This window comes from Haliotis rufescens, unplaced genomic scaffold (genome assembly GCF_023055435.1).
Source record: "Haliotis rufescens isolate VD_foot unplaced genomic scaffold, xgHalRufe1.0.p SCAF_1, whole genome shotgun sequence".
NCBI classification, from domain to species: Eukaryota; Metazoa; Mollusca; class Gastropoda; order Lepetellida; family Haliotidae; genus Haliotis; species Haliotis rufescens.
Genome location: NW_025963779.1, coordinates 53,276,051 through 53,291,098, shown reverse-complemented (window position 1 = coordinate 53,291,098; position 15,048 = coordinate 53,276,051). Strand labels below are relative to the sequence as shown.

Genomic DNA, 15,048 nt, shown 5'->3' with positions numbered 1-15,048 from the left:
ACTTTGAAATCCATGTTGTTTACGAACCGAATGTATAGTTCGTTACGTTTTTCGTTTTTGATTGGACTATGCATTGACTCGTTAGTCCAGCCAAAATGTAACTCCGGAACACCAGCTTTGTTCGGCTAGGGTGGAAACTGGACTTTTATAGTCAGTTAACGCCCTTGCTTCGGGAAGATGCTGAGCTCCAGGTAACCATGACGAACTCCAAATTGAGACAATTAGGAATATCTAGGATAATTTGGTCTAAAATAAGTAAATTTTAAAAAACCTCTAATAATAACTATTAGCATGACTGACAGTATCGAATGTTACTCTGTACAGTATGACGACAAATCACACTGCTACTATGTAAAAACATTGCTCACTAAAACCAGCGTGTCAAAGTTGATTTATCCAGTCTATGTACTGGTGCTGTATTTTGGCACACTTGTAATACAGTTAACTGAATGGCTTGATTTGGAGCAAAATATTGTCATGATTCCACCAAACTCTGTGGTTTGAGGCAAGCGGAATAACAATATCAGTCAGTGTTAGAAACCACAGGGGTCCTGGAGGTCTTTTCCTATGGCATTTATACGATATTTAAGGACCCTTTCAATCTTTAACTCTTAATATTAGGGTTATCTAGATAAGGAAGGTAAAGTTGTCTTATTTTGCATGCATATTTTTATGAAGGTAAAGTTAATGAGGTTTGTATTGTATAAAGGAATGTTATCTTCAGGTGCTCATTTTGTATTGGTTATTCTTTCCCTGTTGACAGATACAGTATCAATTTCAAATACCCCGCAGGGATGCCGAACTCTTACCAATGCCACTACAATGATATGATTATATTATCCCAAAACTGAACAGCTACCAAATCCAGTTTAGCAAACATACCTGAGCACATCTGATTGTAATGCGACCAACTCAGTGGTCTGGTGGTAGAACATCCGCCCGGAGAGCGGAAGGTCCAGGTTTGATCCCTGGCCTCATCATACGAAAAGATGTTAGAAGATGGTACTTGTTGTTACCCTGCCTGGCGCTTGGCATTAAGGGGCTAAAAGAAGGACTGGTTGGCTTGGAGCCAGTATACTGTGTCTGAACGGGGTATTCATGTTAAACTGCGGCATTGTTTCACAGTGGGCAAGCACAATAAAATCAGCATCATTGCGGACTAGTACAAGCAGCCACACACAAACACATGCATGCACGTCGCTATCTAAGTACAATGATCTTGGAGGCAATGTCAAACCCCTTTTAACCTCACCTCACCTGATTGTAATGCAAGGATGATAACTCTGTTAAGATGTCTGTGAAACAGTTCACTGGCCATAATGATGAAGACATGTTAGATACTGATACTAGTAAATGGGCAAAGTTTATGCCAGTGACATATTTGTTGTTAACCGGTGCCTGATGTGAAGTACCCTGCTGGCACTGGGTACACAGGCTCAAACACAGGTACATCCCATCATGTACCCCTGAAGACCCGTCGACGATTAACTCACAGTATGATTTCTTACCTCGGACAATGAAGTTGTATGACTCCCATGGCATTAAGGTGCCGGGAGGCACAGTGAGAGATCCGTCACTGCCTACCACAGCATTTGGAGCCCACGAGGTGACTGGGAGGCCCTCCATGCCGTTCCGCTCAACCCTCCACGAGTAAGTGACTGTTCCAAAACAGTCAAGGCAGCTCACTTTGAAGGAAAGAGTTTCTGAAGGCTCAAATATCCCACCACACCCACTTTCACAGCTGAAACATAGGTAACATAGGCTACAGACACAGTTGAAACATAGATACAAGGCTACAGACACAGCTGAAACATAGATACAAGGCTACAGACACAGTTGAAACTTAGATACAAGGATACAGACACAACTGAAATATAGATACAAGGCTACAGACACAGTTGAAACATAGGTACAAGGCTACAGACACAGTTGCAACATATATAAAAGGCTACAGACACAGTTGAAACATACATACAAGGCTACAGACACAGCTGAAACATACATACAAGGCTACAGACACAGTTGAAACACAGGTACAAGGCTACTGACACAGTTGAAACATAGATACAAGGCTACAGACACAGTTGAAATATAGATACAAGGATACAGACACAGTTGAAACATAGATACAAGGCTACAGACACAGTTGAAACATACATACAAGGATACAGACACAGTTGAAATATAGATACAAGGATACAGACACAGTTGAAACATAGATACAAGGCCACTGACACAGTTTAAACATAGGTACAAGGCTACAGACACAGTTGAAACATAGATACAAGGCTACTAAATAAGTTGAAACATAGGTACAAGGATCCAGACACAGTTGAAACATAGATACAAGGCCACTGACACAGTTTAAATATAGATACAAGGATACAGACACAGTTGAAACATAGGTACAAGGCTACAGACACAGTTGAAACATAGATACAAGGCTACAGACACAGTTGAAATATAGATACAAGGCTACTGACACAGTTGAACTATAGGTACAAGGCTACTGACACAGTTGAAACATAGATACAAGGCTACAGACACGGTTGAAACAGATACAATGCTAATGACACAGTTGAAACATAGATACAAGGCTACTGACACAGTTGAAATATAGATACAAGGCCACAGACACAGTTGAAACATAGCTACAAGGCTACAGACACAGTTGAAACATAGCTACAAGGCTACAGACACAGTTGAAACATAGATACAAGGCTACTGACATAGTTGAAACATATATACAAGGCTACAGACACAGTTGAAACATAAATTCAAGGCTACAGACACAGCTGAAACATAGATACAAAGACTAGGGACACAGTTGAAACATAGCTACAAGGCTACAGACACAGTTGAAATATAGATACAAGGCCACAGACACAGTTGAAACATAGGTACAAGGCTACAGACACAGTTGAAAGATAGATACAAGGCTACTAAATAAGTTGAAACATAGGTACAAGGCTACAGACACAGTTGAAACATAGATACAAGGCTACAGACACAGTTTAAACATAGATACAAGGCTACAGACACAGTTTAAACATAGATACAAGGCTACAGACACAGCTGAAACATAGATACAAAGACTAGGGACACAGTTGAAACATATATACAAAGACTGCGGACATAAGAAAATACACATATATCAAAATCAAACTTTGCGCTGCTGCTCTTCTGTTACCTAAATTAGAAAAGAATCCATGCAATAGTTTCCAAGTCATAGATTGCACATATGTTTAAGTAAAAAAAAAATGAAAATAGCTGTATTTTCTCAGAAAATTGAAATATTGAAAACAAACTTTGCACTATTGGTATAGAAAGTGTTCACCAATTTTGTAAAAAGAATCTTTTTAGATGTTTTCAAGTTATAGGTCGCACAAAAAAATGTCCTTGGAAGAATGGACAGACTGAATTCCTTGACATAACTATACTGAGAGGCATTAGAAACGCATACTCAATTTTAAGATATAATTTTTTAAGAACATATGAGGTCCGTTTACATTTTACCTTGTTGACACTGTCCATTGTTGGTTATTACTGTAAACATGTCATATGGGTTGCAAACAAAAACTCTTTCTGAAAACGAAGCCAATCACCAAAACGCAACACACCACTGGGAATGCTGCTATCGATGCACATTTTGTGAAAGGCATGATGCACGTGCATCAAAGGTAGGCCCTATAAATGCACACCATGACATTTTGCCATCAGTTGCCTACACAATGCAGTGGTTAACGCAAGATCAGCATAATGAAGCAATGGGGATGTTGAATGCTGGTCGTACCCAAGAACAAGTTGCTGCTCATTTCCATTGCCATCAAACGACAATATCGAGATTACATGAGCGGTTGAGAACCACAGGCAGTGTAAGGGACCGTCCTCAACCAGGTGCACCGCCTGTGACGTCACAGAGACAAGATCGTCAAATCGTTAACAGCCACCTCAGAAATCGCTTCACGTCTGCCAGGTCAACGGCAAATGCAACCATTGTCTCCGTGGAAGACACATCAGTGACCGTACAGTGCGTCGTCATCTTGCTGCCAGGAATTTGAGGTGTCGACGACCCTACCGTGGACAAATCTTGACTCAGGCTAACAGGCTAGCACTGCAGCGATGGGCAGCTGGTGGAGGTAATCTCGGTGGTAGAGATTGGAGACAAGTTGTTTTTTCTGATGAATCACGTTTCACAGTCAGCTACCCTGATGGACGTTTACATGTATACCGGCGCCAACATGAACGATTTACACAACCATGTGTTATTGAACGTGATCGGTTTGGAGGTGGAGGTGTTATGGTTTGGGGAGCAATCAACGCAAATTTCCGCTCGGATCTTGTTGTTATTCAGGGGAACCTTAAAGGGGCACTGATCTAACGCAATTCCCCGGGACTGGTCGTTGCCTTTGTTATTGTTTTTTCCCCGTGAGTACCCGGATGTATAGCAGAAATCTAGACTAGTTCGCGACCTCTGCTGCGCCATTCGTAAGCGCATTAGTCACTTGTATGGGTAGTAATAAGGGCGTATGGTCACATTGATCAACAAAATGAAATACAGTTTTCGAGATAATAAGGAAATGTAGGTATCTTTGTGGGTAGCATCGGTAATGGTGACAAAGTTTTGATAAGTCACTTGCTTGGTAATTTTGCGATTTCCGTTTACGTTATATTGACTTGCAACACAAAGTAAATATTTCACTTGAGCATTGCTTTTTGATAGTGTGTATATTTTTTACTGTCAAAATGTGTAACATTTTCAAATTTATTAAACGCCTAAATATTCAGTTATTTAACAAAGTGGATGAAAATCATTTCCATCTGTATTATTATGATAACGTATTCCAAACATTTTGATGTTTAATGTCATCACCAAGAGACTGAAAATGTTACATTGAAAATTACATTTCTATGTTGTTTGGCTTCTAATCCTACATAATAATCTGTTGTGATGTTTGTAGGCCCTTTTGATCGTCTTAATCAATCTGGACAGATTTTTTAGTCAAAATGACTGAAATATTTACACATTTTATAAATTGCCTGAGAGAATTACATTTTACAAATTGACGGTAATATATACACGCTTACAAGGGACAGGCCTGTGAAAACAACGTCTATTGCGCATTGAAGAATTTCCCAACCAAGACGTAGAGAAACAAGGACGAATCGGTTAAAAGAGTGAAAACAAAATGCAAATACCATAATGACAACCTACCAAATTTATGTGTATAAATTTTTGGCAGCTTCCTTGTTCAAGGAATGTATCCATGAATATCCACACAAAGGAACAATATCCCACTCGTCTGCAGCTGTACAAAGAAACTTATTTGATGTCACGTGTCTCTGTAACAATCACATATTTTAAAAGGTATATATCGTTTCGGGATATTATAACCCGTGTTCGTTTCTCAACTGATCACTTGGATTGTTTCAGGTGTTTCACATAGGTGGCAAGTCTCAAGGGTCAGCTGAGAAAGCCCACGTGACAACTATTTTCATAACGTCCACGGTTCCTAAAAAATCCATTGAGTGATAGATAACAATGATCAATCAATCAACGTATTATCAGTTAACCCTTTGAACAAAGTATGTTGTTTTTACATCGGCACTTCACGCAAGGATATGAGTTTATTCCCTTTGTTTTAGTAAACCTAGACATGTAAACACTCACTTTTGACATATCCACTGTGCAAGATAACAGTGATTAATCAATCAATGTATTTTCTGTTAATCCTTTGATGACTAGGAGCGATCCATTGATTTTCACAAAAAAAAGTAAGTCAACTGATCATTCACCTCTTGCTGGTCTGCAACGTGCATATTACATAACACACATTTCACCTCACTTCAAACCTGGATTTAGATTGAATAATTACCCCAGACACAATAAATGCCAAATGGGAACCTTTGTCAGGTAATCTAAGTGGTGCTACCACTAATTGTACCTGTAATAAATTCATTAACTGAGCATCAAGTGAATGACGACAAATACACAAGTGTAGGGTTATACGAGAAAACGTGGATGACAACAAGGGGGTAGTAATCGTATTATCGACGCAATCCGAAATCCGAAAATGCTTTCACTGCATTTTTTTAGTGTTAACTATGACCATCTGGGGTATTTCCAAATGACGACATCCGATGAGCTCCGCCGTTCTTTTCGTCTGTTAGTTTAGGCTGAAGAAATTAATTAACATGCGCCCTTTGTCGAAATCTTTATAGATCACGGTTAACCAATCAGTGTTTATGCAAAAATGCGTAAAACAAATATTGCCTCCAGCCTCCAAGTTTATTTAGCTGTCCTTGCATACGGTAGCCCAGTCTCTGGTCACGCTCAGTTGCGTTGCGTATCATCCGGGTACTCACGGGGGAAAAAACAATAACAAAGGCAACAACCAGTCCGGGAAATTGCGTTAGATCAGTGCCCCTTTAATGCCAGACGTTACATCGACAACGTTCTACAGTCTGTTCTGCTGCCATTACTGACTCAACGTGGTTTACGTCGCCATGTTTTTCAACATGACAATGCAAGGCCTCACACTGCCAGGATAACAAATTCCTTCTTGCAACAGAAAAACGTTAATGTGTTGGACTGACCTTCAAGGTCCCCAGATTTGAACCCCATAGAACATTTGTGGGATGAACTTGGCCGCCGTGTCCGACGTCAACAAAATCCTCCACAGACGGTTCCACAACTGACTCAAGCTCTTCTGCATTATTGGAGACGTATTCCTCAGGCTGCAATTCGTCGACTATGTCTCTCAATGCCTCGCCGGCTTCAAGCGTGCATTGCTGCACAAGGAGGACACACTTGTTATTGACACCACTCGCCTTTAACGTCATTTTCATAGACATTAATTCTTTGTCACACAGTAACTGGTTATGAAATTCATCAGTGTAATCTTTAATTAGTCATTTGTATATTTCATTTCAGAAAAAAATTATTGACACTTAAATTTGAGTATGCGTTATTTGTGCCTCTCAGTATATATACCCTCTCACTTTTAGGACGGGGGTATAATAAAGAGAATTCTCTGGAATCCAATGTTTTTCAATAGAAAGGATTCTAATGAGCAACTACTTCCCCTCGGATACAAACCTGATGTTGAAATGCAGACTGACAACACCGCTGACCGCCACCAGGACAGTGTGGTTGCTGCCGGTCACATTGTCCGAGTCTAGGGTCATAGTGAAGGAGTAGTTCTGACCTGCAGTCAAATGTCGGCCTTCAATTGTCAGTACTGGTTCTGAACAGAAAGCAAACATGGTGTATTACTAATGTGTTTTAATATTTATTTCACGCCTCAAACATTTTGGGCATAATAGCATGTTTTTCAATTTAATATTGATTCAATTTCTTTACATTCTAAATCGACATCTTGAAAAAAAGATACACTTTTCTAACTTCATAAGTGATCTGACCTTGAAAACAGGATAATTTATCCTAAAAAACTACTTAATATTCACACTTGTCACCAGAGTCTAAACATTGTTTGGCACATCCTACCTGTGAAAGGAATTATTTGAGTGTCATTTCCGACACCAGGCCACATCTTAAGCACACAGTCACATGGCTGACCGTCCATTTGGCAATGCCAGGAATACCTGAAGTAAAGCAGTCGCAGATCAAGCCATCACTGAAATATCTTTGGCATACACAATTAGGAGATAAACATACTGTTTTCAATGTAGAGCTAGGTTACCTGCACTAAATGGAATTTGCGTAGTGTGAGGTTTCAAATGTTATTTTTAGCGTGGTCGATCAGAATTTATGGAACAACCAAAAAAAGCCTTTAAATATGATATGGTGCTCTATAGGCTCAAGCAGTTTGTTTACACCGTAATACTTCACTTAAACACATGACAGGTCCTGAAAGCATGTAGCAATTAAGGCAACTGTGTAAGCTATAATGAGGTGGGCACCCAAAACAATTCTAAGCAAGCTTTACAAAGGTTTCGTTCTACACCGCACGTCACTATTATGACGTCATATCGCTCAATGTGACGTAAAAGATATCATGCCACAGTTGAATATAGAAAACACCTAATAGGTGTCTCTGGTGTCCTCAAAACTTGAAATACATTCTTTATGTAGATTTCTATCATGTTTTCTGCATGATATCCATTGCCACACATCCTTTGAATATTGTAGTAACCACAAATTAACATTTTGTAGCCTATAATTGTGCATATACATTAGTACATTAGTAGTATGTCTTTCGTAAATCAGTGAGGTAGCCTTGTTTATATGTATTGACACCATTACACACACTGGTAATGAGTGTCCAAAGAAAGAAGTGAAAAGAAGGACAGAAAGACCATCTTTCTAAAACGGGATTAATGACACTGTGCATGCTGGAGCCTCAACTTACGTTCTATATCTTTCACATATAGTTTGTGTTTTCTTATTCAGGTGAACTAAGTAATCAAACAAAAGTGATGCATCTTCACATACTGTGTTTGACAAAGTTGTGTACAAAGAACAATACCTGATTGTAGTGGGAAGGCCCACGTTGGGGTTGTAGCTGGCACTGGCATTAAGGACAAGAGGGAGATTTCTATCATGGGCCAGATGTGTGACGCTGGGGGACATTACGACAACAAGGGGCTCATTTACAACCTGCAGGAAACCCTGGAATTAAGAGTGAGCACATTCAACCTACATTGTGATGCAAACAGAAGAATTAAGCCATCAACATTCAACCTGCATTATGAGGCAAACATACAGGAAGCATTAACATTCATCTTACATTACGAGTGAGTGAGTGGGACACCAGAAATCAGCTGCACACCATGTACCCATGTGGGGAATCAAACCCGGGTCTTCAGTGTGACGATCGAGAAAACACTGCAACGGTAACCATTCGGCTGCCCCACCACCCCACTTACATTATAAGCAAACAGACAGAAGCCATCAACATTCAACTTACATAATGAAGAAAACAGGAAGCCATCAACATTCAACTTACATTAGGAAGCAAACAGACAGGAAGCCATCAACATTCAACTTACATAATGAAGAAAACAGGAAGCCATCAACATTCAACTTTCATTAGGAAGCAAACAGGAAGCCATCAACATTCAACTTACATTAGGAAGAAAACAGACAGGAAGCCATCAACATTCAACTTACATTAGGAAGCAAACAGACAGGAAGCCATCAACATTCAACTTACATTAGGAAGCAAACAGACAGGAAGCCATCAACATTCAACTTACATTAGGAAGAAAACAAACAGGAAGCCATCAACATTCAACTTACATTAGGAAGCAAACAGACAGGAAGCCATCAACATTCAACTTACATTAGGAAGAAAACAAACAGGAAGCCATCAACATTCAACTTACATTAGGAAGCAAACAGACAGGAAGCCATCAACATTCAACTTACATTAGGAAGAAAACAGACAGGAAGCCATCAACATTCAACTTACATTAGGAAGCAAACAGACAGGAAGCCATCAACATTCAACTTACATTGGGAAGCAAACAGACAGGAAGCCATCAACATTCAACTTACATTAGGAAGCAAACAGGAAGCCATCAACATTCAACTTACATTACGAAGCTAACAGACAGGAAGCCATCAACATTCAACTTACATTACGAAGCTGACAGACAGGAAGCCATTAACATTCAACTTACATTAGGAAGCTAACAGACAGGAAGCCATCAACATTTAACTTACATTAGGAAGCTGACAGACAGGAAGCCATCAACATTCAACTTACATTACAAAGCCAACAGGAAGCCATCAACATTCAACTTACATTAGGAAGCTAACAGACAGGAAGCCATCAACATTCATCTTACATTAGGAAGCTAACAGACAGGAAGCCATTAACATTCAACTTACATTAGGAAGCAAACAGGAAGCCATCAACATTCAACTTACATTAGGAAGCTAACAGACAGGAAGCCATCAACATTCAACTTACATTACAAAGCTGACAGACAGGAAGCCATCAACATTCAACTTACATTACGAAGCAAACAGACAGGAAGCCATCAACATTCAACTTACATTACGAAGCAAACAGGAAGCCATCAACATTCAACTTACATTAGGAAGCTAACAGACAGGAAGCCATCAACATTCAACTTACATTACGAAGCTGACAGACAGGAAGCCATCAACATTCAACTTACATTACGAAGCAAACAGACAGGAAGCCATCAACATTCAACTTACATTACAAAGCTGACAGACAGGAAGCCATCAACATTCAACTTACATCGTGAAGCAAACAGGAAGCCATCAACATTCAACTTACATTAGGAAGAAAACAGACAGGAAGCAATCAACATTCATCTTACATTACGAGGAAACAGACAGGAAGCCATCAACATTCAACTTACATTACAAAGCTAACAGACAGGAAGCCATCAACATTCAACTTACATCGTGAAGCAAACATGAAGCCATCAACAGTCAACTTACATAATCAAGGAAACAGGAAGCCATCAACATTCAACTTACATTACAAAGCAAACAGGAAGCCATCAACATTCAACTTACATTACAAAGCTAACAGACAGGAAGTTATCAACATTCAACTTACATAATGAAGCAAACAGGAAGCCATCAACATTCAACTTACATCGTGAAGCAAACATGAAGCCATCAACATTTAACTTACATCGTGAAGCAAACATGAAGCCATCAACATTTAACTTACATAATCAAGGAAACAGGAAGCCATCAACATTCAACTAACATTACGAAGCAAACAGGAAGCCATCAACATTCAACTTACATTACGAAGCAAACAGGAAGCCATCAACATTCAACTAACATTACGAAGCAAATAGGAAGCCATCAACATTCAACTTACATTAGGAAGAAAACAAACAGGAAGCCATCAACATTCAACTTACAAAATCAAGGAAACAGGAAGCCATCAACATTCAACTTACATAATCAAGGAAACAGGAAGCCATCAACATTCAACTTACATAATCAAGCAAACAGGAAGCCATCAACATTCAACTAACATTACAAAGCTAACAGGAAGCCATCAACATTCAACTTACATTACAAAGCTAACAGACAGGAAGCCATCAACATTCAACTTACATTACGAAGCAAACGGGAAGCCATCAACATTCAACTTACATAATCAAGCTAACAGGAAGCCATCAACATTCAACTTACATTACAAAGCTAACAGACAGGAAGCCATCAACATTCAACTTACATTACAAAGCTAACAGGAAGCCATCAACATTCAACTTACATTACAAAGCTAACAGACAGGAAGCCATCAACATTCAACTTACATTACGAAGCAAACAGGAAGCCATCAACATTCAACTTACATTAGCAAGCTAACAGACAGGAAGCCATCAACATTCAGCTTACATTACAAAGCAAACAAACAGGATGCCATCAACTTTCAATGACATTCACATGAGAAGCTACTTTCCAATGTTGAGAAAAAGTTTGGCAACATTTGAACATTATGGTCTGGTACTATGCTTCTGATGTTCAATCACATTAACAGGTTCATCAAGTCCAGCTAGTTTGAAAGAATTACTAGCAGCCATGTAAAAACAATCATGGCTATCTTAACAGTCCTCCATACAGAATATACAAAGCAACATGCATTTTGTGACAAGAAAACTACTCACATACAGAGTTCTGCTGCCCACAGAGGAATGGGAGTCATGTTTTTCAAAGGTCACGCCTACTCTGTAATAACCCTGAGGTAAAGCCCCTGCAGAGATGTGAAGAACCTCACTGTTCCCACTGCCAGCAGTCAAGGTGACAGATTCAAAATCTTCCTCCCTATAACACATGCTGGTATCCTCCTCTTTGTAAGACACCACTGTCCAGTGGTAGTTCTGGGAGGTTAACACACAGGACACTGTACTGTACAGACTAAAGTACAAATCACGGCTTCTAAAGTACACTGGGGCAGCTTGAATACTCCTGGATGTTCCATTCACAATGGTGTCATTAGTACACTGTCCCACATCAATCTTCTCATACACTACATCCAGTGATGTTAGGGACTGGCTGGGTGTGGGGCTAGTTGTTGATGCATTGATGATGAAGTTGCCACCCCTTCCCAAATGTGTCCCAAACAAGGCATATGTCAGTCCCTCTGTGGATGAAGACAGCAGAAAGGTAGAAAGAGGGTAGCTACTTCTGACTGATGGTGTAAGAGTTTGAAGGCTGGGGATGCAGGAGTCCTGTCCACCAATGTCCACTGACACTGAAGAGGAGGAATCATTGACCAGCAGCAGGAATGTTATGTAGCTGTCTACAGGGACTGAGGTGGTGTTGCTGTCGGATGTTATGTATAATTTGTTGTCTGGAATGAAAATATCATGCCAATATGGATGCAATGAGATCATAATCAATGTGGGAAAACATTTATTTCTTTAGTTTTGAGACATACGCTCACACATCCCCTAAAACTTACAGAGCTTTGCGAAAAGAACAAACAAATCATACAACCATTACATCAATGCTAATGAAACAGCAAAACAGAAGTTGTGGAACCCAACCAACACACAATGCAAGGACATATTTCGAACCGGCGTGACCTTCCTTGTATTTCACAGGGATAGGAATTAGCACTATCTGGCGAGTCCGGACCAATTTGCTAATGTTAAAGGTATCCTAAGGGATACATCTTCAATTCCTGCCTGTTTGGGAAAGTGAATGTTGTTTTGTGATGTGGTCAGCATTATTCCAGGCAGTCTTGGTCAGGTAAACAAATGGTTGATAGCATCAACAACAACGAACACAGGGGATGATGATACCCTATCAGCAAGGTTATACTGTAACCCCTCCATATCAAGTCAGCTCTGGGGACCTACCCTGCCCTGGTACCCCACTGGGTACATGCCAAGATGGCACTGATCGACACCTACCCCTGACTGGCATCATGTGGACAGCAGACCCCTCAGATGAAGCATTGGTTAGGGCTGAAATAAAAGTTTCATCAATAGATAATTAACAAACATGGTCACAGTTTCTCTGATAAATACACCGATAAAGTTTCATATATTGAGTCAACGTGAGTTTGGTTTAATAACACAGGTTTACATAGTATTTCACCTATTTTGGGGTTATGAGAACAGGGAGGAAAGCCTGCAGTGATCCAGGCCTAACATATATTCCACTTTTGTAGAACTCACGGTTACTGGATCAGGGAGAATCTAGGATTCACACTCGTGATCCTAGCTTTCTGGCATGCCAAAGTGATGAAGGGAATTTCAGCACCTTAGGTAAGGAGTCACCTGTGTCCCCTAGTCAGCATGAACAAGTTTGAAAGGAAGCTTAACACATCTCTTGTGAGACTACATTGAGTAATATGTTGCCTGTTCCAACATCAACAGATACTGTTTTCACCTGTGACGCTGATGTTGTAGAGCTCAAATGGGTTGAAGAAGTGTCCAGGTAAAGTCAGTGTTGTTTTGTCGCTGTTCAACACAGCATGACCCTCCCACATCTGAGGAGGCAGCACCCCGACTTGGCCTTTGTGTATGTCCCATGTGTAGGTGACACTGCCCAGTCCGTCACAGTCAGTGCAGGCTACTGTCAGGGTCACAGGCTCTGTAGAATCGTCCCCACACCCTGATGTACAGCTGAAGTGGAAATGACTATATTTTCCAGCAAATCTACAGACGATCCACCAGCAATAGTGGACATATTAAATGTTTTCAGTGCTACGGCTTGTTTTGTTGTATCAGTCAGTCTCAGCTTAACATGAAACATGGTACGTGTGTGCATGCCATTATTCAATGACAACCTGTTATTGGCATATCTGTTCTTACTTGATCTGCAGTTGCATGCTGACAACACCACTGACCGCCACCAGGACAGTGTGGTTGCCCCCGGTCACATTGTCCGAGTCTAGGGTCATAGTGAAGGAGTAGTTCTGACCTGCAGTCAAATATCGTCCTTCCATCCTCAGTACTGGTTCTGAACAGAAAGCAAACAGGATGTATTACAAATGTGTTTTAATATTTATTTCACGCCTCAAACCTTTTCAGCATGAATGTTAATATTCTCTGAGAAAATCTGTTTTCTTCTTTAATCAAATATTGTTATAATTTCAATATTATCTAAATTGAAATCTTGAACAAAACTACACCTCCTTATGGTTGGGAAAATCTGCAAACAATGTAGTTTATTATGCCATCTTATATTACAGTTCTGAAGAGAATTTTCAGAGCATTTCTGGAAGACAACAATTTTATAAGTGATCTGACTTTGAAAATTGGGTAATTTATCCTAAAAAACTACTAAATATTCAAACTTGTCACCAGAGTCTAAACATTGTTTGGCATATCCTACCTGTGAAAGGAATTATTTGAGTGTCATTTCCGACACCAGGCCACATCTTAGGCACACAATCACACGGCTGACCGTCTATTTGGCAATACCAGGAATACCTGAAGAAAAGCAGTCGCAGATCAAGCCATCACTGAAATATCTTCGGCATACACAATTAGGAGATAAACATACTCAGGGTTTCCCCTGACGCAGAATTCTTGTGTATATGACTCTCAATTAAGGAAAAATACGTCCAGAAATAAATGACTGCGTCATGACTGACGCAATTTCAAAATATCTATGTTGATGTTTACCAGCTTTGGAATGAAAATATTACAACTACTCACCTGAACTTAATTTAAAAACATTTTCTGAAGACAATATCTGCAAACATCTTAAAATTTATATCTAGTTTTCAATTAATCATCGTTTTTAGAAGTAACATAACTTCGCATAACACCACTGCCATGGGCTAATTTGCATAGCCTGTCACATGACCAGACTTTTCTCTCGTTTTAAAACAAATGCTAAAATCAGAACAGCCGGGGGCTTTACATATTGTTTTGCATAATTATATAGATAAGCTACTAAAACTGTGTGAATGTGAGGTACAAGACAAAATATATTTATTCATCAAAGTGAACGTAACTCTCACACTCCGTGTGGCTTCGATGTCAGCACGTGATGTAAACAAAGGAAAACTCCGCAAATGGACAAGGTTTTTCATGTTTCGGCATATTTTCTCACTAAAAGTTAAC

At 39.8% G+C, this 15,048-nt stretch overlaps 1 protein-coding gene across 4 annotated transcripts in view; it reads right to left on the bottom strand.

Moving 5' to 3' along the window:
• Positions 1–15,048, bottom strand: part of LOC124131324 — a 111,902-nt gene that overhangs the window by 36,036 nt on the left and 60,818 nt on the right. For all 4 annotated transcript variants that reach the window (XM_048397716.1, XM_048397710.1, XM_048397719.1 and 1 more), the window contains 4 exons: positions 8,490–8,632; positions 7,508–7,605; positions 7,100–7,247; positions 1,509–1,741 (listed from right to left, as the gene is read on the bottom strand). In XM_048397716.1, coding sequence (XP_048253673.1) covers positions 1,509–1,741; positions 7,100–7,247; positions 7,508–7,605; positions 8,490–8,632 — 622 coding nt within the window. The remainder of the gene's footprint in view (positions 1–1,508; positions 1,742–7,099; positions 7,248–7,507; positions 7,606–8,489; positions 8,633–15,048) is intronic.